Genomic DNA, 23,405 nt, shown 5'->3' on the forward strand with positions numbered 1-23,405 from the left:
TAGCCTAGGGGTGACCTCTGCAGAGCAGCCCAACTGGGAATGGGAGAACAATGGGGGCTGCAGGCAGGGGGGGAAATGAGAATAGAAGTCCCTTCTCCTCCCATCCTGGCCCCTGCTCCCAGTTGGGCAATCAGGGATAGTTCTACACTTCCTCTGAGAGCCAGCCTCCACTTTGCAATCTTTCTTCCTTCAAAGGTCCCGTCTTCCAGGAAGCCTCCCCTGACTCGCTAGCAGGATGGATCCAAGCTGTGAGCTCCTGCTGCATGTATAGTCTGTGCTGCACAAACTGGGTATCTTTTAAAACAGTTGGTTGTGCTTCCCAGCCTGAGAGCTTCTAGAGAACTGAAGTTTTCCCCCCATACTCCTCCTTTCCTTCTACTTCCTCTGCCTCCCTTCCTCCTCTCACTCTTCCCTCTCTTCTCCTGCCTCCTCTTCATCCTTCTCTTACTCACCCACATTCTCCCCGCTTCCTTGTCCCTCCTCCCCAGTCAACTCCCTTTGTGTGGCTAAAGGAAAGACCAAGTTAGTGATCAGCACAAAGGGATGCTAAGGCCCCCATTATTTGCAACAGCATTCCAAAAGATACTGCTCAAATCTGGCTCCCATTGTCTTCCAGCAGATTGCTGCCTTTCGCAAAGAGAGGAGGAGGATGGGGGTTGGAAGGCCATTGTATTCAGAGATGGAGGTGCTAGAACAAACTCACTTGGAGAAAAGAAGATTGGGGAGGTCATGATGACTCTTGATATCTCTGAGAGGCTGGCTCAGCTGAGTGAGCAGCCTTGCCTTGTGCGGGCCAAGAGGACAGGGCTAAGGCTGGCACTGCATTCAAAGCTGGCAGAGGGACAAAGAATCTGGCCTGATGTAAGGAAGAAGAGTAGTGACTAGCCACTGGTTTTCCACAGGCTTCTAGAAACAGGATTCCTATGCTCCACGTGGTTCCAACATGGCTGCCATTCAAAGCACACTGTCTCGGGGTACCCTCTGGTCATGTGACAAGGCCTGGCCAATCACAACTGTCCATGGTACTGCCTGCAGTGATTGGCTCAGAATGGACATGTGACCCAAGGTTGGCTTGTCTTAATCCTTCTGTGGGAATTGATACATGGTCACTGGCAGAAAGAAGCTCTCTCCTCTGGTTCACCAAGATGAGATAATAGATGCTGACAGTTGTTGACTACCTTTCCCCAATCACATGGAAAAACAGAGCCAAGAGGGAGAGAAGGAAAGTCCTGACAACACTCTTTGGATCTCTAGAGCCCTGGAGGTCACCTCTATTTCTGCCCTTCCCAATTTCTTAGGCCAGTAATTCCCTTTTTGGGTGAACCATTTCAGTGAATTTCTGTCACTTCAACTCCAAGAGTTTCTGACTAACGCAAGGACTTTCTCACAGTCAGAGCTGTCCAAAGGGGGCTGGGCCACCTCAGGAGGCATCTGCTCCCCAGGCAGAGCTGGACAACCTCCTGCCAGGGATACTGTAGAGAAAATGTCTGGATCCAATTGTGCCAGATAACAGCTAACATTTACTGAGTGCCTGGCGCTTTATAACCATTACCTCAGTTAATCCTCACAACACCCCTGAAGGGAGGTATTATTACCCCCATTTTATAGATGAGGAAACAAAGTTTTAGGGAGGTTCATCAGTTCATCAAGGCAACACAGAGCCAGGGTGAAGTGCAAGTCTTTTTTGACTCACTCCAGGACACATGCTTCTTCCTGCAAGCCCAGATATTCAGAGCACTTTTGCCCACACCCCACCTCAAAGCCTAGCCACCTCTGGAGGGGGCAGATGCAGCCCTGGTTTCTGCAGTCCGTTCAGCAGCTCCTAAATAGGGCAGTTGATAGAGGCACGGTGCTGTGTCCAGGTGAACAGAGAGGCACATGGCCCCAGCTGGCTCTGGGGACAGGCTGCCAACAGAACCACAGCAGTGGAAGAAACCCAGAGGAGGGGAGGAGGGCCCCGAGGGATGTGCAGGCAAGCAGGACACACTTCCTCCAAAGACTTGGATGGGGGCTCTGCACCTTTCTGCATGTCACAGATGCCTTTGGGAATCCAATGAAATCTGTGGACCTTCTCCTGCAAGTCTGTGATGTTTTGTACACAATTTCAGGGACTTTGGAGACTCCCCTGGAGCAATGCATGGAACCCTAGTAGCCCAGTTAAGAACTCCTGATCAAGAAGCATGAAAAAGTGCTCGCAGGGTCCTGCCCCAGGCCAAGTGGCAGCAGCAATGAAGTCTCAGAGTAGTGGACCTACCAGCCGATTACTCTAGCACATCTAAAAGAGGAAGGTGATCAAGTGTCTTTGTCCCTTTTCCCTTACTTAGGACTTGCCCCACAATATCTTGCTGGCCCCTAGTCCTCCTACCTCCAGGGCTGTCCCTGCCCAGGTTAAGGGGGTGTGTGTGCGTATCTGTTGAATTTCTTCAGCCTGAGACGGGGGAGGGAAACTGAATGTCTCCCTCATCTTTTCTCAATCTCTGTCTACCTCAACCTTCAGTCACATGACTTTGGCAATCAATCCACCCTCCCCCAAAGTTTTGCAAGCTGCAGAGTAACAAGAGAAGCTGAAGACCCACAAGGTAAGGTCTAGATCTGTGTGGTCCATCAGGGTAGCCATATGGGGTCATTTAAACGAAAATAAAGGAAAGTTAAATGGAAGTTAAAACTCAGGTCCTCAATCAGTCACACCAGCCATGGTTCACATACTCAGTAACCATGTATGGCTAGTGGCCACTGTACTGGAGAGCATGGATATAGAATATTCCCATCACAGCAGAAAAGCCTATCAGATAGCATTGGTTTAGACAGTCAGATTCTGAACAAAGACATAGACAGAACCATAACCCTGGAGTAAGGCTGCCTTAGTTCAAATCCATCCACTACCTGAGGATTAGGGTAAATTCCTTCACTTGTCTGACCTCCAGATCCCTTCTCTCTAAAATGGGGATGATAATAATAATACAGGCATCAGAGGGTTGTCATGGTCATCAAATGAGATGACCCACATGACATTACAGCACGGAAGCCTGCACATTGTCAGATGAGCTGGATAGCTTCAATTTGCCCTTTCACATCCACTCTGCACTTCTTCACCTGTTATAGAATAACCAAGACACTGACCTTTTGAACTGTATCAATAGGTTCCCTTGCCCTCTGCCCTCTGGTTGGTTTTGGCCATTGGTAGGCACCACAGAAGACCAGAGGGTAGGTTGCGGTATTTGTTCCATGGCACCCTCCCTTCCAGGCCACTGTGGATGGGGTCTGTCCCTCTATGAGAGGCCACAGCTTCTGTCAGGTGGCCATCCTTGGAGAGCTCCTCACCCAAAGTTCCAGGAACTGCTCCTTCCACTTGCTCCTTTGGGCTCAGGGGTGGAAGCTGCTTCCTGCTGTTCCTCAGGGGGCTGTTGCATAGTCCCTGGTTGGTTTCCTCTCCTCCGTGACCTATCATGAACACACCTCCCTTGTCCTGTGGGGCCCACACTGACACAGAGGCCCCATCCTCATTAGCCTCCTGGAATTGGGAAGAGGAAGATCATGGGGATTCTTCTTTCTCCATTCAGCCTCTGCCTCCAAACTTCTGCAGGAGAGACTGAGTTTCAAGAGCTTTCCAAAAGAAGAAGGCTGGAAGGAATGGCTCAGGGTGAGATGATAAGGCAGGAGGGGTGAGTTGTGAGTAAGATGGAGAATCAGCAAATGGGAGGATAGAGGTTGAAAAAGAGAGCAGGGAGATGAGGAGTTGTCTGGGACCTCCTAGAGAAGCTTTGGCCTCAAAACAAGACAGATTTGGAGTTGCCTGGTGGCTCAGTGGGTTAAGGATTTAGTGTGGTCACCACTGTCACAGCCAATAAACAAAACAAAAAACAAGACAGATTTGAAGTTGGAGAGCAGAACTCAGTTTGACTCCATGGGAATGGGGCGGGGGGCACTACTTAGAGGGTCCTAGAACTCAGGGCTCCGCCTGGGAGCATCGCCTCCCCCACCATGTCCCCTCAAACAGGGCAGCAGGTCCTTTTCTTCCCAGGGCCTCCCTCCAGAGCCTGACACCCCTGCCTGAGGCCCCCTCCATCTGAGCAGACTGCCCTGCTTATCTGTCCCCTTAGCCTCTGAGGTGTGACTCTTATCTGGATGCCTGGGCTCCTGGAGCTGGGCATTCCAGGAAACAGGAGACAGAGAGGCACAGGACTCCTGGGTGGATGCGTCTGGACAGACTCTAACAGGAGTGTCTGCTCCCCACCCTAAGTCCCCACACACAACCCTTCCCCCCAAGTCTGTGCTTCTATAGCCAGGGGCACCTTCCTGAACATAATTGCCTGTCTCTTCTCTTGACAAAGCACTACCTAGTTACCACTGTCCCACCAGTATCTAGCAACCTGCTTGACACATAGTAGGTAGGCAGCATCTAGTAGGTGTGCAATCAATATTTACTTTGAGAAACTACCTCGCCCGTCCCTGCCCAGAGCAGAAGGCCCCAACCACATGGGCATGGAGGGTGGGAGCCAAGAGGCCAGACTCATGCCTTCATTTCACCAGCCTTGTGGCTTTGGATCCTTCCTTCTCTTTCAGGACCTCGGTCTTCTTATCTTAGACTTAGATTTGGTCAGACTTGATCATCTTTGGTTCCAGTGCCAAGGAAAGATTTTTTTTAAAGTATCATGACTAATACGTACAAATGATTAATACATGAAAAATTTGAATCACAGTTGCAAACCTTGGCATCTTAGCCTTTCTTTTTAACTCCTGGCCAACTATAGGTATTTTTATCCATGGCCCCCGTTCCAAAAAGAGACCATCTCCAAGTCCATCCATATAAGGCCTCTGTGCCTACAAAATTAGGTGATTGATTAATTCGCTCCCTCATTCATTTGTTTATTCAGCAAACATTTATGGAATGCCGATCCTGAGTCAGAGATGAACCATCTGTTTCTTTCACTGTCTTTGGGGGAAGCTCAGAGCAAGCTAGTGGGTACCAAAGATGGCACTGAATCTTCACATGGCCATGGAGGTGGGTCAGGGAGGCCCTTCCCTCATCACCTGACTATTTCACTGCTCCCGTTGTTCAGCAAAAATCTCTCCTCCTGGGAGAGATGGTCCTGTTGCAATGAACAGAGGTCTGGCTGCCTAATAGGCTTCCCACGGGGCAGGTGGTGACATCTGATTCAAAGATCAGAAGTTCAGGAGTCCAGAAAAAGCAAAGGGTCAGGTAACCCTTTCTGCAGGGAACCTTTCCACATGGCCCAGTGGAGACCCACTCACATCCACCAACTACAATTTTGGCTTCCTATATACCAGGTAGGAAGGCTCATTAGGTTCCTCTCCAGTGGGGCTGACCTGGAGCAAGGCCTCTGGGCCCAGCCCCTGCCCCAGGGCTTTTCCTGTGTCAGACTCACTGATGATATGTGGAGGATGGACCAACAACCTAAGCCAGGACAAGCCTGCTCACCATCCAGCTCATGGCTGAAGAGGACTCACCAAGGACTCTGGCCAGAACCGAAAGGCCTTTCCCTCTGAGGGCTGGGTTCTGGTCTGGCAAGGTGTCCTTTCCCCCGAGAGTGGTGGAAACTACCTGATTCTATCAGTGTCCTCTCTCCTCCGCCCACTAGTGTTGGTACACCCATAGCTTGTACCATGTGGCAAACATGGCGTTCACATGATCAGAGTCACAGTCACAGCAAACTGCATCTATTCCTTCCAAGAATCAATCCCTTGGAAATTTCAGCTTTCCTAAGTCCTCCTCTCTCCCATTGGTCTTGGGTACAAATGGGCTCAGAAAAGGTGTCTGCAGGGTCGAGAGGAGGGAGAAACTTTGATTCATATCATCTGGATTGAAGAGGCCAGCTCAAGGGTGGTGGGCTGTCTGTGGAGCCCCAGATGGGGAATGTAGGGCAGCTCTTCCTGGATGTGTCCCATGGGTGACAGCTAGCCGCACTGGGCCAGGTGCATTGCTAAATTTGGCCAGATTGTTTCCCCCTCAGAAAGAGAAGCCACTGAGGGCAGCTGGAGAGAGTACACCCAACCACATCCACTGGCCCCTCGATGGATAATGTCCTTAGGCCCAGGTGGCCCCTAGGCCCAGGTGGGGTCTCACCACTGCTTGGCAATCCTTTTAAAAAATAACTGTGTGAGTTAGCTTCCCACAATAAAAAAGGCAATACAAGCATATCATAGAAAATTTAGAAAATAAACGTAAGTAAAAAAAAAAAAAAAAAAAAAACACCCTTGATTCTGCATCCCACCACCCAGAAACACTGCTAACTGGTATATATTACTACAATCTTATATCTGTCCATATATAGACCTATTATGTAGTCTTTTCAAAAATCGGATTGTCATGTTTATACTAGTTTTCCAGTGAATACATCCTGACTTTTCATTTCATCAAAAATTTTTTTTCAATATCATTTTTTTTTGGCTTTTTTTTCAGGGCCACATCTGTGGCATATGGAATTTCCCAGGCTAGGGGTCGAATCGGAGCTGTAGTTGTCAGGCTACACCACAGCCACAGCCACAGCCACACCCACAGCCACAGCCACACCAGATCTGAACTACACCTGCAACTTACACCACAGCTCATGACAACACTGGATCCTTAACCCACTGAGCAAAGCCAGGGATCAAACTCTCATCCTCATGGATAATAGTTGGGTTCTTAACCTGCTGAGCCACAACAGAAAGTCCCTCCAGTATCATTTTGAATGGCTGTATACCATTCTACTTTAAGAACCCGCTTTATCGAGTTGGGATGTAAGTAAGATAAATATTTCATAAGTATTTCTAATTAACCACTTTGGCCCATCTGAAGTAACAGGAAATACAGTCTCTCTCTCTCTCTCTCTCGGGTTTGTCCTGCACCCTGAATTGCTCAAGCACATCAACGGCTTCCTCAAAAGGGCTGCTTCCTCCAAGGCCAGGTGACAAGAGCATGGGAGCCTCTGATTAGCTGTGACTCCTGTTGCTACCCCCAATGTGGGATCTGTACAGTCTTGGCATCTTTGTCCATCAATACAGTAATGACCTCACTGGTCCAGATCTGTAAGAGATCTCTAAGGTAGTTGTCAAATGGACAAAGACCCCCAACATGACACAGCCCCTAGAATGGGAGAGGCTTCCATCCCTGTACATATACCAGCCAGGACCTTGCCAGCTTAGCCCTTGGCACAGATTGAGCTTGGACAATCAGGGACAATCTTGGACAATCCACCACCAGCACAGCTCATTTAGAACCATCCTTTTCCATCAGAGAGGATCTGACCATGCTGACTGCCAGAGGGAAGGGGGTGAGGGTTTCCTATCCTTTCCTTTGGGAGGTTTTTTGCCCCATATGGATTTGCCCACCTCCTTCTCAGCAACCATTCTTGAGAAGTTAGATTGAGTTCCCTCAAATTCCCTCTCTACACCTCAACTCCTTACTCATTTGTGATGCATTATTCTATTGGCCTCTCATAACACAACTGTCCTTCCTTCTCTTCCAGGCTACACTCGGGTCCTGCACAGACTGTTGACCTTGCTTCCTCCTAGATCTCCTCTCGATTAATTATCCCGCCCACGTCTTGCATCTTCCATCTCTCCCTCTTTACTGAGTTCTCTTCCTCCCCAGACAGACACATTCCTCAAGACTACAAATCCAACAGGCAAATAAACCCTCCTCCAGCCTTAGTTTCCCTGCACCTATGATGCAACTCTCTTTACTTTTCTGGCCAGACTTCTACAAAGAACAGTCTGTTACTCTCACTGTCTTGAATCTTCAACCCACACAACCTGGGCACCTTGGCCATCATCCACTGAGACCACTTTCTCAGAGGTCACTGCTAATCAGGGTCACCATGTCTCCCAATTTGCCAGGAATAATCCCGCTGTATCCCTGCTGTCCCAGCATCTTCTCCAAGTGTCGCAGCTTAAATATTAAATGACATGGCCATCTTGCCAGTAACCAGCTACAACCAACACAGCCCATGGTTCCATCACAGCCATTCTCCACAACTTCCTAGCAGCACTGGTCTCTATTGACTAAGCCATTCTTGAACTTTCCTCCTCTTCTGGCTTACTTGATACCTCTCCCCTGGTTTCTCACCTCTCCTTTCTGGGTGCTTGCTTTTGTCCACATCCGCCGCATTCACTGTGCCCATAAATGTGGGAGCTTTGCAAGCTTCTGCTCCTCCCATTTAGCATTTACTCTCCTTCCGAATTTCACCCACACCCACAGCTTCAGCTCATCATCCCCGCCTTCGCCCTCAATTCAGTGCAAATCTAAAGACTTCTGGGAAGCAGGGTGGCTTAAATGCAGGTTTACAAAACTACCCTCCCCAAACTTGACAGAAATGAACAAAAAGAAACAAAAATGAGAGAAAGGGCTGCACCCAGGCTGAAACCATGGCAGGGGTTTCTTCAGACACAAAAGAAGACTTAAATAGGGACAGACCTTCCTCCTGGAGAGATAGAGAGATACATATTCCTCCAAATTATTTTATAAATGCAGCACAATCCTAATCAAAGCACCAGCATACATTTTAACATGATCGAAGAATGTTTTAGTTAATCTGGTAAGAAATGGCTAGGAGAATTCTGAAAGAGATGATCAGTCGATGAGAAAGAGACTCCTTTGTCTTTTCTAAAAAATATAATAGTACATTAGAGTAATTTGGCAGGGGGTGAGGAGCGATATAGGAAGAGGAACAGGAAAACACATCATGGAACAGATACGGAATCCAGAAAAATGTATACAGAAATGTAGTATGTAAGAGGCATTTCTAACTAATGGAGGAAGATGGATTATACATGTAAAGAGTATGTTTCTGCAGACAAGAGATTGTAAGTGAATATTTCTTGAGGTGGGGAAGAGCTCTTCAAGTATGATATCTAGGTCAGAGATCATAAAAGGAGAAGCTGACATGCTTCACTACATAAAAATGAAAATTTCTGCGTGGCAAACATGCCATAAGAAAAGTTAAATAATAAATGGGGTGAGGGAGAAAAAGTATTTGTAGGGATAAATGACAGAAAAAGGAATATTCTCCCCACTATAGAAAGTGCTCCTTTGACTCCAGAAGGAAAAGATAAAAACTAAATGGAAAGGGGAAAAGGGGACGAAAAGGGTTTGGAAGTCATTGTTCGCTTAATCAGCCACCTTGTTTAAAGGCAGGGAGGGCATCGTGGGCTGGAAGAGCGACACAGCCCAACATTATCAAACCCTCCCAGTCTTGGACTATAAATAAAGTTCCATTAACATCCATCACCCAAAGTTCCTGCTGTTTCTCTTCTGGCACCTACAGGACCTCTGCCCTCTTCCTCCTCTGCCACAAGTATTTCTGGGAGTTCCAAAAAGGGAGCCCACATATGCTGAAACATCACCCCGTCAGCCACAATCCCCATATGGCTTCTCCGGAATTCTTCCTCTCCTGTCCTAGTTCAGCACCTGCTGACAGCAAAGCCATTCTGACAGTGACCTGCATGTGACTACAGCTCTGAGGAGTCACCTCCCTTTCAGCGCGCCCAGAGCCACCATTCCCTGGGACCAGAGGACTCCGAGTCCCAAGCTGGGCCTCCTCTACCACCCAGTATCTGGCCTCCCTGCTAACACCAAGGGGATTAACCCAGCTTAAGAGGAAGACAGAGGGGACAGGAGGACCAAAAGGGACTGTATTAGTTTCCTATTGCTGTTGTAACAAATGGCACAAACATGGTGGCTTAAAACAATCTACCTTTGTTCTCTCACTGCTCTGGAGGCCTGAAGGCCAAAGTCAGGTTCACCGGGCTGGAATCAGAATGTTGGCAGGGCTGGGCTCCCTCCAGAGGCTCTAGGAGAGAATCCTTGCCTTTTCCAAATTCTAGCGCTGCATTTTGTTTGTGTTCCTTGGCTCATGGCCCCTTCCTCCACCTTCCTTCCTTCCTTCCTTCCTTTCTTTGCCTTTTTAGGGCCACACCTACAGCATATGAAAGTTCCTGGGCTAGGGGTCTAATCGGAGCTGTTGCTGCCAGCTTATGCCAGAGCCACAGCAACGCCACATCCAAGCCACATCTATGACCCACACCACAGCTTCACGGCAACACCGGATCCTTAACCCCCTGATCAAGGCCAGGGATGGAACCCGCAACCTCATGGTTCCTAGTCAGATTCATTTCTGCTGTGCCACAATGGGAACTCCCCCTTATAAAGACATCAATGATTGCCTTTAGGGACTACCCAGATAATCCAAAACAATCTCCCCATATTCAAGATCCTTAATCACATCTGCCAAGTGTCTTCTGTCACATAAGGTAATATTCACAAGTTCCAGTGGTTAGGACTTGATTATCTTTGGGGACCATTGCTCAGACGACCACAGGGGCTTTTCATCATCTTCCAGAAGCTCATCTTTCTTCCTAGCATCCAACCACCTTCTCCAGTTTAGGAAAATACCCCCTGCATATTTATATATGCAAATAAATGCTCAGAGATGGGGTAGAGGATAGAGGAAGGCATCAGGAATGATGCCCAGGTTTCTGACGTCAGCTGCTGGAAGGCTGTCGGTGTCATTCACTGAATGGGAAGAACAGAGGGTTTTGGGGGTGAGCATGTGGAGTGTGAGGTTCTTGTAAGACACTCAAGAGGCCATTGAACAAAGATCTGGCAGCTGGGGGAGAGGTCTGGTTGAAGGCAAGGATGGGAACCAAAGCCAAAGGCCTGGGTGAGAGTGTCCAGACAGAGAGATGGCAGGAGAAAAGAAGAGGCATGCAGCAGAGTCGGTTATAATGCCAACAGTGAGGAGCCAGCAGAGGAGGGCTTCCACCTCACACAAGAGACCGAGGACTGGCCAGGGATGTAGAGAGAAAGTCAGGAGAGTATGTATTTCTGAAGTCAAGGGAAGAGAGTGGGGGTGGGGGGAGTGGTCAGCAGCATCACGTGATGCCCAGAGGCCAAGTAGGGACAGGAACCCAAAGTGAATTTGGTCTTGCTGAATACACACAGGGTGGTGAAGCCTGGTCTCTGTGGGCTGAGGAGTGCACGGCCGTTGAGAAAGGAAAGCAAGGGAAGCGCACACTTTAAGATTAGATGTGATTAGAGTTCCTGTCGTGGCTCAGCGTAAACGAATCTGACTAGCATCCGTGAGGATGCAGGTTTGATCCCTGGCCTCACTCAGTGGGTTATGGATCTGGTGTTGCCGCGTTGCCGTGAGCTATGGTGTGGGTTGCAGATGCAGTTTGGATTCTGCATTGCTGTGGCTGTGGTGTAGGCCTGCAGCTGTAGCTCCAATTGGACCCCTAGCCTGGGAATTTCCATATGCCGTGGGTGTGGCCCTAAAAAGCAAAAGGCAAAAAGAAAAAAAAAGATTAAATGTGTTGGGAAGGAGATAAAGGGACAGCCGGGTTCAGGGAGGACCTATTTTGGAGAGAAAAAACTTGATCAGGTTTCAATGCGGATGGGAAGGATACTGCAGGAAGGGGTTGAACATTTGGGAGAAGTGGTAACTGATGGAACGGGATGAAGGGAGGGCAGATAGGAGATACAATGGGGCTGCCGGGCAGCATGAGGCATGTTAGACGATGACCTTAAGAGCCAATCTGGGCAGCTGTGTGGTTGCTCACCCCCGCCCCCCTGCTGCCTCTGGCTGCCTCGGTGGGGCTGCTGGAGCCTGTGAACCTCAGAGAGGGCTGGCAGTAGACTCAATCCAGGACTGGAGTTTCTAGGTTGGCAAACCGAAGGGATCGTGGAGCTGGAACAAGGGAGCAGAGGACACAGGAGGTGAAGGCTGAGGTGGCGGCTCTTGTGGTCTAAGCTGGGGAAAGAAGGGTCTGTCTGAGGCAGGAGGTGGATGGACAGCCTTGCTCTGCCCTTAAGGAGCAGGTGTAAAGGGAAAGCCCTGAGATGGTGGAAGGAGCAGAGGCTGAGGTTGGACGGGGGGAACCTGAATTTCAGGTAGTGCGGGTGGAGCAGGGCTAGATGAGGGCCATGATGTTGAGAAGGCAGCCTCGGAAAACCTGGAGTTAGGGCTGAGGTTCACGTGGGGGCCCCTCTGGGACTGAGATGGGGAGGAAGCTGAGTGGGAATGACCCCTGGGTGACAGCTGTGAGGAGACTGGGTGTGAGAGCCTCAGTAGAACAGGCAGGTGGAAGAGTTTTATGGGTGGTGAAGGGGCAACGGTTTGGGAGAGGCCAGAACTGACCACGGGGGTGGGGGGGCAGGGCGTGGTCAGGGAGGATGAGGGTCCATCCCCCAAGGACAGCAGCAGGAGGGGGCTCTTCTGTGAGGAGGCTGAGGGACCCTGTCCTCTCAAGGGGCCTGGCAGAGAATTTTCCTTCTGAACATGACTCAAGAAGGGTGCAGAGATGAGCGTGAAGCCATCAGAACAGTCTGCAGGGTTGGCACAGCAGGAGCCAGGGCCAGGGACGGCTTGGCCAGAATGCCTTATGACCCACATGGGTCAGTGAGAGCCTGAACAAAAGCTGCAATGACAACCACAGCCCTGGAAATTGTTCTAGCCATTCTGTGCTCTCCTGGGGCAGAAAACCATGTCCTGCTCATCCCCAATTCCCAGAGCCTAGGCAGGGGGGCAGAGAGGAGATGAGTTCCCCAAACACCCATGAGCTGAAGGAATGCTTCCCAGCAGGTCCCAGCCAAATGGAGTACAGGGAACTCTTTATCACTGAAAAAAAAAAAATCTGACTTTGGTACTTCAAAATATACCTGACATGGTAGCAGCTGTGATCGAGCAAACTGTCAGGGATGGTGCCAGATAAGAGGCTGGGGCGGATATAACTGCCTGCAAACCCTGGCTCTTCCTCTACCAGTGGGAGGTTGGGCAAGTCAGTCAACCTCTTTTGCCTCAATTTAATCATCTGTAAAATGGGGATAATACCACTTACCTGACAGGGCTCTGGCAAGGATTACAGGAGCTAATCCACGCTAAGTACTTGGCACCATGCCTGGCACAGAGCTAGCTCTCCATAAATGTTAGTTATCGTGACTATGAATTCAGTTACGCTTTAAAACAAATTTGTGTTTTACTCATCACACTGGCACCCACACACAGCGGAAATGGTTGTTCATATACATGGAAGGCGCATTTCTTATTCAGTCTGCAGGCTGTGCTTGGGGAGACCATGAGGATTCAGAGACCCCTTATAATGACTTGGAGTCTCACAGGGCCCCTCTGTCAGGCCGCGTGCGCCGCCCCCTCACTCTGTGACCTGACCTCTTCCATTATCCAGGAAACTGAGGCCCCGGAACTTGCCCGTGGACAGGCGTACAGGAATGCATGGCAGAGCCAGGCGGCAACCTGCTTCTCTCACCTCCCTCTCGTTCTCTTCCTGTGGCAGCTTCAGCCTGTTGGCGTCTCCACAAATGCCTGGGCCTGGCTGGGCCTGTGTGTTTGCAGTGTTGCTGCTGTCACCGCCAACTGCACTGCCGGCCGTGGGAGTGTGGGCCTGGGCTCCGGGAACTGTTGTCCCAACTCTGGTTGTGGCACCAGACTTAGTCACATTTCTGTCTCAGTCCCTGCCCAGCCCCCGTCACCGCCCCTGTCACAGCCCCTGTCATACTTTCTGTCACAATGTTTGTCACAGCCCCTGTCACAATTCCTACCATAGCCTCTGTCACAGCCCCTGTCACAGCATCTTTCGAGCCTCTGGCACAGCCTATTACAGCCCCTGTCACAACTTCTGCCACACCTCTCTGACAGCCCCTGCCCAGCCCCATCAAAGTCCCTGTCAGAACATCTGTCACAGTTTCTAATACAGTCTCTGTCACAGCCCCTGTTTCAGTGTCTTTCACAACCCCATCACACTTTCTATCACAGCCCCTGTCACAATCCTTCTCACAATCTCAATCTCAGCCACTGTCACAGTCTTTGTCACAGTGCCTGTCACAGCCTCTATCATAATCTTTGTCACAGTCCCCATCACAGCTCCTGTCACATCCTCTGACACAGTCCCTACCATAGTCTCTGTCACAACCCCACCAGTTTCTGTCACAGCCCCTGTCAGGGTCTGTTACAGTCTCTGTCACAATCTCTATCTCAGCCCCATCACAGTCTTTGTCACAGTGTCTCTCACAGTGCCTGTCACAGCCTCTATCATAGTCCCTTTCACCTTCCCTATCATAGCTCCGGTCACAGTCTTTGTCACAGCGCCTGTCACACCCTCTGTCACAGCCCCTGTCACAGTCCCTACCAAAGTCTGTCACAGCCCTATCAGTTTGTCACAGCCCATCACAGCATCTATCACAGCCCATGTCACAGTCCCTGCCACAGCCCATCACAGTCCCTACCGTAGTCTCTGTCACAGCCCATCGGTCTCTGTCACATCCCCTGTTACAGTGTCTGTCAGTCCCTGTGATAGCGCCTGTTACAGCCTCTATCACAGTCCCTGTCATGGACTCTGTCATAGCCTCTATCACATCCCCTGTCACTGTGTCTTTCACAGCCCCCATCTCAGCCTCAATCGCCCTCTCCCTGACTCTGACTCTGCTCTGAACCCTGCAGGGTGGCCTGGGGGGCACAGCTTTCATTACACAGCGGAACTATCTCTCCCTGGAAGGCATCCAGCAGAAGGCTCATGTAATAGCAGGTTATCCCGATGTGCAGGGCTTGTGGGAGGGAGGCTGGGCCAAGGGGCTCATACAAAAGATGTGCTGTGCAGGGAGCTGGAGAGCAGATCTCCCATCCAGCTGTTCCACCCTGGCTGTGGCTCACTCCATGTGTGCCCCGTGGCCGGTGGCGGGCGGGGGGCAGGTATCTGTCTCTGGGAGAATGACTAAATGGTTTTGTGTCATTACTTCACTCTCCCTAACCCCACTGTGAGCTTGCAAGAGCAAAGACTGTGTCTTATCCTTTTCTGGCTCACTCACTGCAGAGCTGAGCACCGGGCTGGTCTCCTGGCTTGTCTTGAGTTGGTTCCAGTCTTCGCCTCCAGAACCAACCCACATGGTCCTCGTGCTCACTGCTCCCCGACCACCAGGGCCGCAGGCTCCCAGACTGCCCACCCATCCTGCCGCATGGGGGCCCCTTCGCCTGGCGTGCCCACCTCTCTGCCTTCACTCTTCCAAACCACACAGGCCTTCTGTACAGGCCAATTCAAACACGCCCCTCTCCCCTGCACCCCTTGTCGATGTCCTTCCTCCTCCTTCCTCTGCTCTCCTCCCACGTGCCCACACCACGTGCCCCTGCCCCTGGCTTCCACACGAGAGCTTCTGTATCTGTCTCATTCCTACCACAGTCCGAGGTGCCTGGAGATTAGGGGCTGGAGCTTAGGGCATCATAGAGGAGGTACTCCACAGGAGGCTGGATAAATAAATGGGTGCACGATTGAGCCAAGAAAAGGAGTGATGTGAAATTGGGGGAAGGAGAAAAAGGAGAGGAATGGGGGAGAAGGCAGAGGGCACATAAGGGAGGACCACGTGTGCAGGGCTTGGTAGAGGGGAGGAGCCCAGTGCCTGGGGAGGCGTGAGCCCACTCCTGGGCCACCTCAGGGTTCCCAGGGAAGCCCCATCACCCAACTCTCCTCACTCCCCCACCCCGCAATCCACCTTGCCCCATTTGCCCAGCCTCTTCCCCCTCTCCCAGGCCGTCCTGTCCCTTCCTTTCCCTCCCTAACACCTCCAGCCTGGGCTGCTGAAGCCAGTTTGGCCCCTGTCTAAACTCCCTTCAGCCCTGATAGATGGTGAATTCCAGACTCAGGGCAGAGGAGTCTCTGGTACTTATTTCTTGGCAGCTCAGCTCAGCCAGCACCTCGGGGGCCTCCTTCCACCCCAAGTGCCTCACTCTCCAGCCTGGCTCTGAGTCCAGGTGGCCCAGACGTCCTGGAGCCCCAGCAGGACATGGAGACAAAGTCCAGGCCTGGCTGAGCTGTCAGCACATCTTTCTTCTGCCTCCCTGGGAGGAGAGGGGCATGGTGTCCCAGCCGGCACCCTGGCAGAGTGCTGGGGGAACAGCTGGGGTTGCAGGATGGGGAGACTGGAGAGATCAAGGGCAGCAGAACCAGGGCTGGCCTGGGGATGAAAGGCCTTTGGGCTCTGCTGGGCTCCCGGCACTCACAGGCGGGGTCCTGCACAGGGGCAGATGGTGGAGAAGAGGACAATACTCCAGCTCACACTCCCAGATCCCAGAGAAACCAGGCAGAATAGAGAAGAAAGCAGGTGGCAAGCCCAACAGGAAGCTGAGCCTGTGGAGGCTTGCTTTTACTACTGCCTTCACCAGGGACGAGTGAGCATGAGGGATTTTGCAGCCAGAGTCTGGAGGTGAGGGTATTGGGAGGAAGGAATCAGAAGGACCCAATACCCTCTTTCTATAGGGACAGGCAGACCTCTTAGGGCCAGATTGGGGCAACAGCTTAGTGGCCCCTTAAGGTAGAGCCTTCCCCTGGCTGTACCCTCTGGCAATACCTCGTTTACCCCACTAAACGAGTGCAGCAGCCCCCACCCCTGCCACGCTGCTCCACTCATTGTTTTCCCCCGTAAGAAACACACGTGCACTGTAACCATTGCCTAGAAACCTCAGTTCACCTTCCACCTCCTCCAGGAAGCCCACCTTGACCATACATATTCAAGAGAACCATTGCTCTGAGCTTCTGAACCACCTCCTCTGACCTTTGAGTACAAACCTCCGGGAGAGCCTTTCACTGCTTTGACCACATTGAGAACTGCCCAAGCTAGGTCATCTCTTTGCCTTCTCCATGTGCGGCTGTGCTGAGGGATGGCCACCCAAGGGCTTGGTCAAGACTGGGGGTGGATTTGTTTCCTCTAAACATCTATATCCAATTGGGCTTGCTCTCCATGTGCCCCTTTCTCCTTCTTGTTTCTTCATCAGGAAGCTTGAGAGAATACAGCAGATTCTCGGGGTCCTGTCCCCAAGTCAGGATGCCCAGCAGGAAGTACATATATCCCTAAGCCAGCCCACGGAACAGACCTGCCTCAGAGCACAGCAGAAGGGGCATCGGGAGGGTGAGATCCTACACCACAGAGAGATGACGTTGCACCTGTGGACAGCGGGGATTCCCCAGCACAAGGTCAAGGGGGTGACCTCTGAGTCAGTTCCCTCTGATCCCACTTAGGCAAATGCCCATCCTAGAGAAGAAAGCTTGCCTTCTGGACATCTGGCCAGGGCCTGTCAAGGATGGAGAATTCAGGAGTTCCCATTGTGGCTCAGCAGAAACGAATCTGATTAGTATCCAAGAGAACACAGGTTTGATCCCTGGTCTCACTCAGTGGGTTAAGGATCTGGCGTTGCCATGAGCTGTGGTGCAGAGCGCAGATGCAGTTCAGATCCCGAGGTGCTGTGGCTGTGGTGTAGGCCAGCAGCTACAGCTCCAGTTCAACCCCTAGCCTGGAAACCTCCATGTGCTGTGGGAGCGGTCCTAAAAAAACAAAACAAAAAACAAAAAAACCAAACAAACAAACAAAAAAGAATTCAAAGAAAGCAATCCTCAATAGCAAGATACCCCTTTCATCCCAAATGCAATTTTTTGGAGGCTGTGCCCATGGCATGTGGAAATTCCTGGGCCAGGGATCAAACTCACGCCACAGCAGCAATCCGAGATGTTGCAGTGACAATGCTGGATCCTCAACCCACTTCACCACAGTGGGAACTCCAACCAAAAGCAGCATATGACCTAAACTGGATTCCACAGGCCAAGTGTCTCCCCCTCTGTTAGCTAATGTGGGTTTCATTCAATGTTCCATCACTCAGTGCTTACTGAGAACTGGACTACATGAGAAGCCATGCTTGCCTCATTTGCTTGCTCATTTAGTTGTCACAATAACTTGGGAGGCACATTTCATGAAACCCATTTTATACACAAGATGACGGAGGCATACATGGGCAGTAAATGACATGAAGTATTTCATTTTAGAGCTTTCGTTTTCCAGTCTCATGCTCTATTGTTTATAGCAGGGGCACTCAGACTTTTGGAACTCACAGACCAATAACATTTCAAAGATGATTATGGGGAACACAGAACCGCATGACAACTTTTTATTTAACCAAGAACATAAAAAAATACTCTCTCTCAGTATTACAATTTCTTTCTTTCTTTCTTTCTTTTTTGTCTTTTTGTCTTTTTAGGGCCACACCTGTGGGGTATGGAGGTTCCCAGGCTAGGGGTCTAATTGGAGCCACAGCAATGCGGGATCCGAGCTGCATCTGCGACCTACACCGCAGCTCACAGCAACGCCGGACCCTTAACCCACTGAGCGAGGCCAGGGATCAAACATGCAATCTCATGGTTCCTAGTTGGATTCATTTCTGTTGCGCCACGATGGGAACTCTTTTTTTTTTTTTTTTTTTAGTACCATGATTTCATAAAAGGGCATTTTAACACAGAAAATACAACAAGGATATAATGTCAGAATAGAGACAGCCTTCTACGAAAGGACAGTTGGCAACCTTACCCTAACATATCCTACATTGTTCTCTTTTTGGTTAAATTTCAAGCAGAACTGGCTGAAACCTTGGTATTACATAGTGTGGAGCCACTGTCCTGCCCCAGAGCTGCCTCTTTCAGCAAGAACAATACCCTCAGACCATGAGCAAATAAAATTCCAGAATGTCCCATCTCCCTCTGCCCATCCAGGCCACCACCAAATAAGATCAGGTTGATATATGATAATCAGCTATATCCCTATCCCACTCCCAGACATTCAGCGTCCCTCCCAGGGAAGGAAGCCCATCTTCTCCAGTCCCTTCTCTCTTAGACCCTGATCTTTCCTGGTGTGGCATTCCAGGAATACCCAGCTCCCCTGAAGCCTGGCAGGAGGCACATCTGTCTCTCAGAGGTGCTCAGTTCCCCACTGCAGCTGAACGCCACAGGTCTTTTCCCCAGTTCAGTCCAGGGAAGCGCCTTCCCCTTGCCGGGGTTCCCAGATCCTGTGTATTGTGCTATCAGACCGACCAGAGCAGACCCCAAGCCTTTCCAGGTGGTGCTGGAAAGGAGAGGGTGTGAGACATGGGTGGAGCAATGGGGAGAATACAGAATGGGGGAGCAAGGTGGGGGGGGGCTGTCTTCACCTGCTTTAGCCACGCCAGAGCCAGAACTGCCTCTCTCTCCTGTATCTGGGCTTGTCCCTACCCCATCTGTGTGAGTCACCTGGGCAGCAGAGAAGAGCCTGACCCATGGAGCCCTTGGCTGGAGTTCCAGCTCCACCATTTTTTGCTGTGGGACATTTAACAGGTCACTTAACCTCTCTGTGCTTTAGTTCTTTGACTTGCAAATGGGAGTAAGACTGCTAGGTCACACACACACACAGCCACACGGAACTATGAAAATCTGACCATATTTGGCACACAAAAATTTCATATGGTTTAACAAATGAAGCTTGAGCTGTAAAGTGCTGGATCCACATCCCTCACCAAAGCTGACTGCCCCCCTCCTCTCCAGGAAGTCCTCCCTAGCTACCCACAAGCCTCAGCAAGGTGCCTCTCCTGAAATCTCATTGGTTGAGGCATTGATTTAATACACACTTCTTTTCTGTCTTGATTTTTCTCCTCTCCCTCCCTGCCGCACCTGTGCATATGGAAATTCCCCCAGCCAGGGATTGAATCCAAGCCAGATGCAACATACACTGCAGCTGTGGCAATGCCAGATCTTTAATCCCTGGTACCACACGGAACTCTGTCTCCTCTTTCTTGAACGGGAGTCTAGATTTTCCACAACTTGGAGCCCATCGAGGGCAAGATCTGAGTCCCCTATCCTCTTTTCCCCAGACTGCTGGCATGCCACAGCTATCCACTGTACGCGGAGAGGAGAGAGGAAAGTCAGGCCTCATGAAGGGTTTCCAGGTGCCTGCTTTATCAAACCGTCCTAGCTGGTCCTGAATGGGTGGTGGTAATTAAATTGAGGGAAGGGGAGCTGTTAGAGGGGGAGGAATTAAGGGACCTGGCCCCCTGGCCAGCCTGTGGCCATAGTGTCCCAGGAAGCAGAAGCCGGGTCCTATCCTCTGTCTACTTCAAGGAGCCCCTTCAATGGCATTAGCTAACTTCCAGGGTCCCTCAGTCACGGGTGGAGTTGACACGTATGGATCTGCTCTCTGTCCCCCCACTGAGTTGGTGCAGGGGTCCCTGAGATGAGTTAGATGTGTCCTCCCCTTGGGGAGCTCAGTCCTGAAGGAGACACAGGTTGATGGGAGCTCCTGGGCCATGGGACCCAAAAGGGGAGACATGGCCAAAATGTGGGTGGCCAGGAAGGGCTTCTTAGAGGAGGAGATGCCCCTACCATGGGTCACTAGAAAGCCGGTAAGGGCTGAATTCCTGAAGGTTTGGTAGGGCAGCCTGGCTCCCGGATGGACACAGAAGCCCAAAGAAGCGCGTTAAACGGAGGTCTTCCCCCGTGGCTGGCGCGCCAGGGCAGGCAGGGCTCACAGTTGGTTAAGAACACTCCTTCTCAAGGAGACCCAAGGACACTCAGGGATTAGGCCTCCCAGCATCTGTGCAAAGAACTGTCAGCTCAGAGCTGCTGGAAAGTAGAAATGCCAGCAATCGCTGATGTCATCACCCTAGTCATTCCCTCTCCCCTTGGGAGGTCCTGTGGACCTGTGGCTAGAGCAGAAAATCTCCTGCCAGGCTGCAACACCACCATCCCCCCATTTTGCTCCCCACATTTCTGTTCTGAATGGGATGGGGGAGGTGATCACAAGTGGGCTGAGAATGAAGAAAAACTTCACGTTATTCCTCAGAGAGATGGCAGTGCTAGGGGGACTTTTCCCTCCTGTCAGAATCTGCTGAGGATCCACTTCAGCTTTAAACCCACACTCCAACCTTCCCTGGCCAACCCCTTCCCCCCCATGACCCATCCACACTGCTAAATTAATCTGGCATGCTGGCCCCCGCAGTATCTGAGCAAGCCCTGGGCCATCTTGGCAGCCCCCAGGCCAGAAAGAGAGGATCTGGCAGCTTGGTCTGTGTGGATGGGGGTTGGGGTGTCAGGCTGTCTCAGGGTGTTGGTGAGGAGTAGAGCTGTATCTCTGGCAGAGATGGTGGGATTTGTCGGTAAACCCGGAGACCGCACGCATTGAAAGGACACACAGCTGGATCGCCGGCGGGCCTGGGGGGTGGGGGGTGGGGAGCGGACTCAAAGGGAGAGGGGGCTGTGCGGTTGCTTGGGGGTAGGGAGCCTGGGAGGAGCAGGAACTACCCTAGCGTTGTGGTGTCACAATTTGAAGGAGAACCCAGGGAGAAGGAGGTCCACAGCTAGCCCCAGAGCGCGAAGTCACCGGGGGAGCCCGCCTGCTAGCTCCCCGCTGCAGCCGGCTGGTCTCCGAAACCCGCATCAGAACCACCCCAGGAGAGGTGCATGCGGGGTCCGATCCCGCATCGGTGGCTGCTGCGGGCGCATTTCCTCGAAGTCTTACCTCGAAGGGCTTGGGTCTCCCCCGCGAGCCCTGTGCCTCCCGGAGTTTCCCCCACGCCCTTCTGGCCGGGCCGCCGCGAGGCTCCGCAGGGGAAAGACCAGCGGGGGATTCGCCCCCAGCCTGTATCACAGGAAAACCCCGGGAGCAGCCCCGACGCAGTGCATTTCCCGGAAACCCCCTCTCCCGGCGCGCTGCGGGAAGGCCTGGGGCTCCTCGCGCGGACTACCCGCCCGCCTCGCCAAAGGAGGGTCGGAGACCCAGGTGAAAAGCATAACCGCCAGGAAGAGGCGAGCCCAGAGCGCGGAGAAGGAGAGGTCGGGAAACCCCGCCCCACCCCCTTGTCTTGGGGTGGGGAATTCGCAACCCAAGCCAGAACCCTAGGCTTGGGGCACGCTCCCAGCCTGCGGCCAAGGAAAGACATTCGAAGGTTGAGGATTAGGGACGCCTCTCATTTCAGCCCCCGAGTTCCGGCGAGCGTCCACCCTGCGCTCCCCGCCGAGCCCGCCCCCGCCCCCTTCCCAGCCCCCGGCCCGCGCGCCACTGCCCCTTTAAGAAGCCCAGGTAGGCAGGCCCGGCTGCGGGAGCCGCTCCTATGGCAACCCGCGAGCTGCGGCGGCTTCATGAATATTCCGGGGCGCGGGAGCCGAGCGCTGCCGGAGGGCGCTCCGGGGGAGGCGGCCGCTGATGTAAGCCCGGCGGGCCGCTGGGCTCCGCTCGGCTGCGGCGGGAGACCCGGAACGGGCCGGCCGGGCTCGGCCAAAGGAAGCGAGCCGAGCTCGCGCGTGGCTGGCCACAAAGGCCGGGCGACGGGACAGACTGACAGCCCGCCTGCCCGCGGGACGCACGCCCTAGAGGCGCGCGGGCCGTGCGTTCTGCACTCCAAAGCGGTTTTCCAAACGCCGCGGCCGCAGAGCCGCTTCAACCCGCGCCCATTGTTCCCCGCGGGGGCGGGGCGCTTGGAGCCGGGCGGCGCGCCGCGCCCCTGACCGCGGGAGGGAGGGAGCGAGCTAGAGAGCGCGGGGTCCCCGCGCCCAGCTTGGCCCAGGAGGAGGCGCAGCGCGGCGAGCCCCGGGACCCGGAGCCGGACTGGGAGCCTCCCGGCGGCACGCAACCTGCCCAGCATGGGCGCCTAAGGCGGCCCCGTGCCGGCGGCGAAGGACGCGTCCCCGCGGACGGACTGACCCGCGGGTGGACCTGGAGCCGGTCCGCGGCGCCGCACCCGCGCCCCTGCCCCTGGCCGGGCTCCGACCCCTGGCGCCATGGACAAACTGCCGCCGTCCATGCGCAAGAGACTCTACAGCCTTCCGCAGCAGGTGGGGGCCAAGGCGTGGATCATGGACGAGGAAGAGGACGCCGAGGAGGAGGGGGCTGGGGGCCGCCAAGACCCCAGCCGAAGGAGCATCCGGCTGCGTCCGCTTCCTTCGCCTTCACCCTCGGCGGCCGCAGGCGGCACGGAACCCCGGGGCGCGGCCCACGGGGCGGCAGACAGCGAAGGGTCGGCCCGCGGCACGGGCAAGTCGAGCACTAACGGCGACTGCAGGCGCTTCCGCGGGAGCCTGGCATCACTGGGCAGCCGGGGCGGCAGCGGCGCCGGAGCAGGGGGCGGCAGCAGCCACGGGCACCTGCATGACTCCGCGGAGGAGCGGCGGCTCATCACCGAGGGCGACGCGTCCCCCGGTGAGGACAGGACGCCCCCGGGCCTGGCGGCCGAGCCCGAGCGCCCTGGCGCCTCGGCTCAGCCCGCAGCCTCGCCGCCGCCGCCCCAGCAGCCGCCGCAGCCGGTCCCCGCCTCCTGCGAGCAGCCCTCGGTGGACACCGCGATCAAAGTGGAGGGAGGCGCGGCCGCCGGCGACCAGATCCTCCCCGAGGCGGAGGTGCGCCTGGGCCAGGCCGGCTTTATGCAGCGCCAGTTCGGGGCCATGCTCCAGCCTGGGGTCAACAAATTCTCCCTGCGGATGTTTGGCAGCCAGAAAGCGGTGGAGCGCGAGCAGGAGAGGGTTAAGTCGGCCGGGTTTTGGATTATCCACCCCTACAGCGACTTCAGGTAGGGGGGCCCAGCGACGATCCTATGCGTTCCCTGAGCGGTCGCAGGCAT

General features: G+C 53.2%; 3 protein-coding genes across 6 annotated transcripts in view; 2 read left to right on the forward strand and 1 right to left on the reverse strand.

Moving 5' to 3' along the window:
* The window catches only part of REC114 (REC114 meiotic recombination protein), a 170,739-nt gene extending 149,124 nt beyond the window's left edge, over positions 1 to 21,615 (reverse strand). For 3 of the 4 annotated variants that reach the window (XM_047797323.1, XM_047797324.1, XM_047797322.1), the window contains exon 1: positions 21,311 to 21,615. Coding sequence is in view for 1 of the 4 variants with exons in the window: in XM_047797325.1 (XP_047653281.1) it covers positions 8,069 to 8,110 (42 nt within the window). In the remaining 3 variants the exon portion in view is untranslated. Of the gene's footprint in view, positions 1 to 8,068; positions 8,129 to 21,310 lie in introns of those variants that run through there. The other variant, XM_047797325.1, reaches the window with a different exon arrangement.
* The window catches only part of HCN4 (hyperpolarization activated cyclic nucleotide gated potassium channel 4), a 46,065-nt gene continuing 43,908 nt past the window's right edge, over positions 21,249 to 23,405 (forward strand). The window contains exon 1 of the mRNA XM_047797315.1: positions 21,249 to 23,354. Within this exon, the coding sequence (XP_047653271.1) occupies positions 22,570 to 23,354 (785 nt within the window). The 5' untranslated portion in view covers positions 21,249 to 22,569. The remainder of the gene's footprint in view (positions 23,355 to 23,405) is intronic.
* LOC125136488 (translation initiation factor IF-2-like) lies at positions 21,253 to 22,296 on the forward strand. Its single transcript, XM_047797320.1, has one exon. It carries the CDS (start codon positions 21,253 to 21,255, stop codon positions 22,294 to 22,296), a length of 1,044 nt encoding a protein of 347 aa, XP_047653276.1.

Source organism: Phacochoerus africanus, chromosome 9 (genome assembly GCF_016906955.1).
Source record: "Phacochoerus africanus isolate WHEZ1 chromosome 9, ROS_Pafr_v1, whole genome shotgun sequence".
Classification (NCBI taxonomy): domain Eukaryota; kingdom Metazoa; phylum Chordata; class Mammalia; order Artiodactyla; family Suidae; genus Phacochoerus; species Phacochoerus africanus.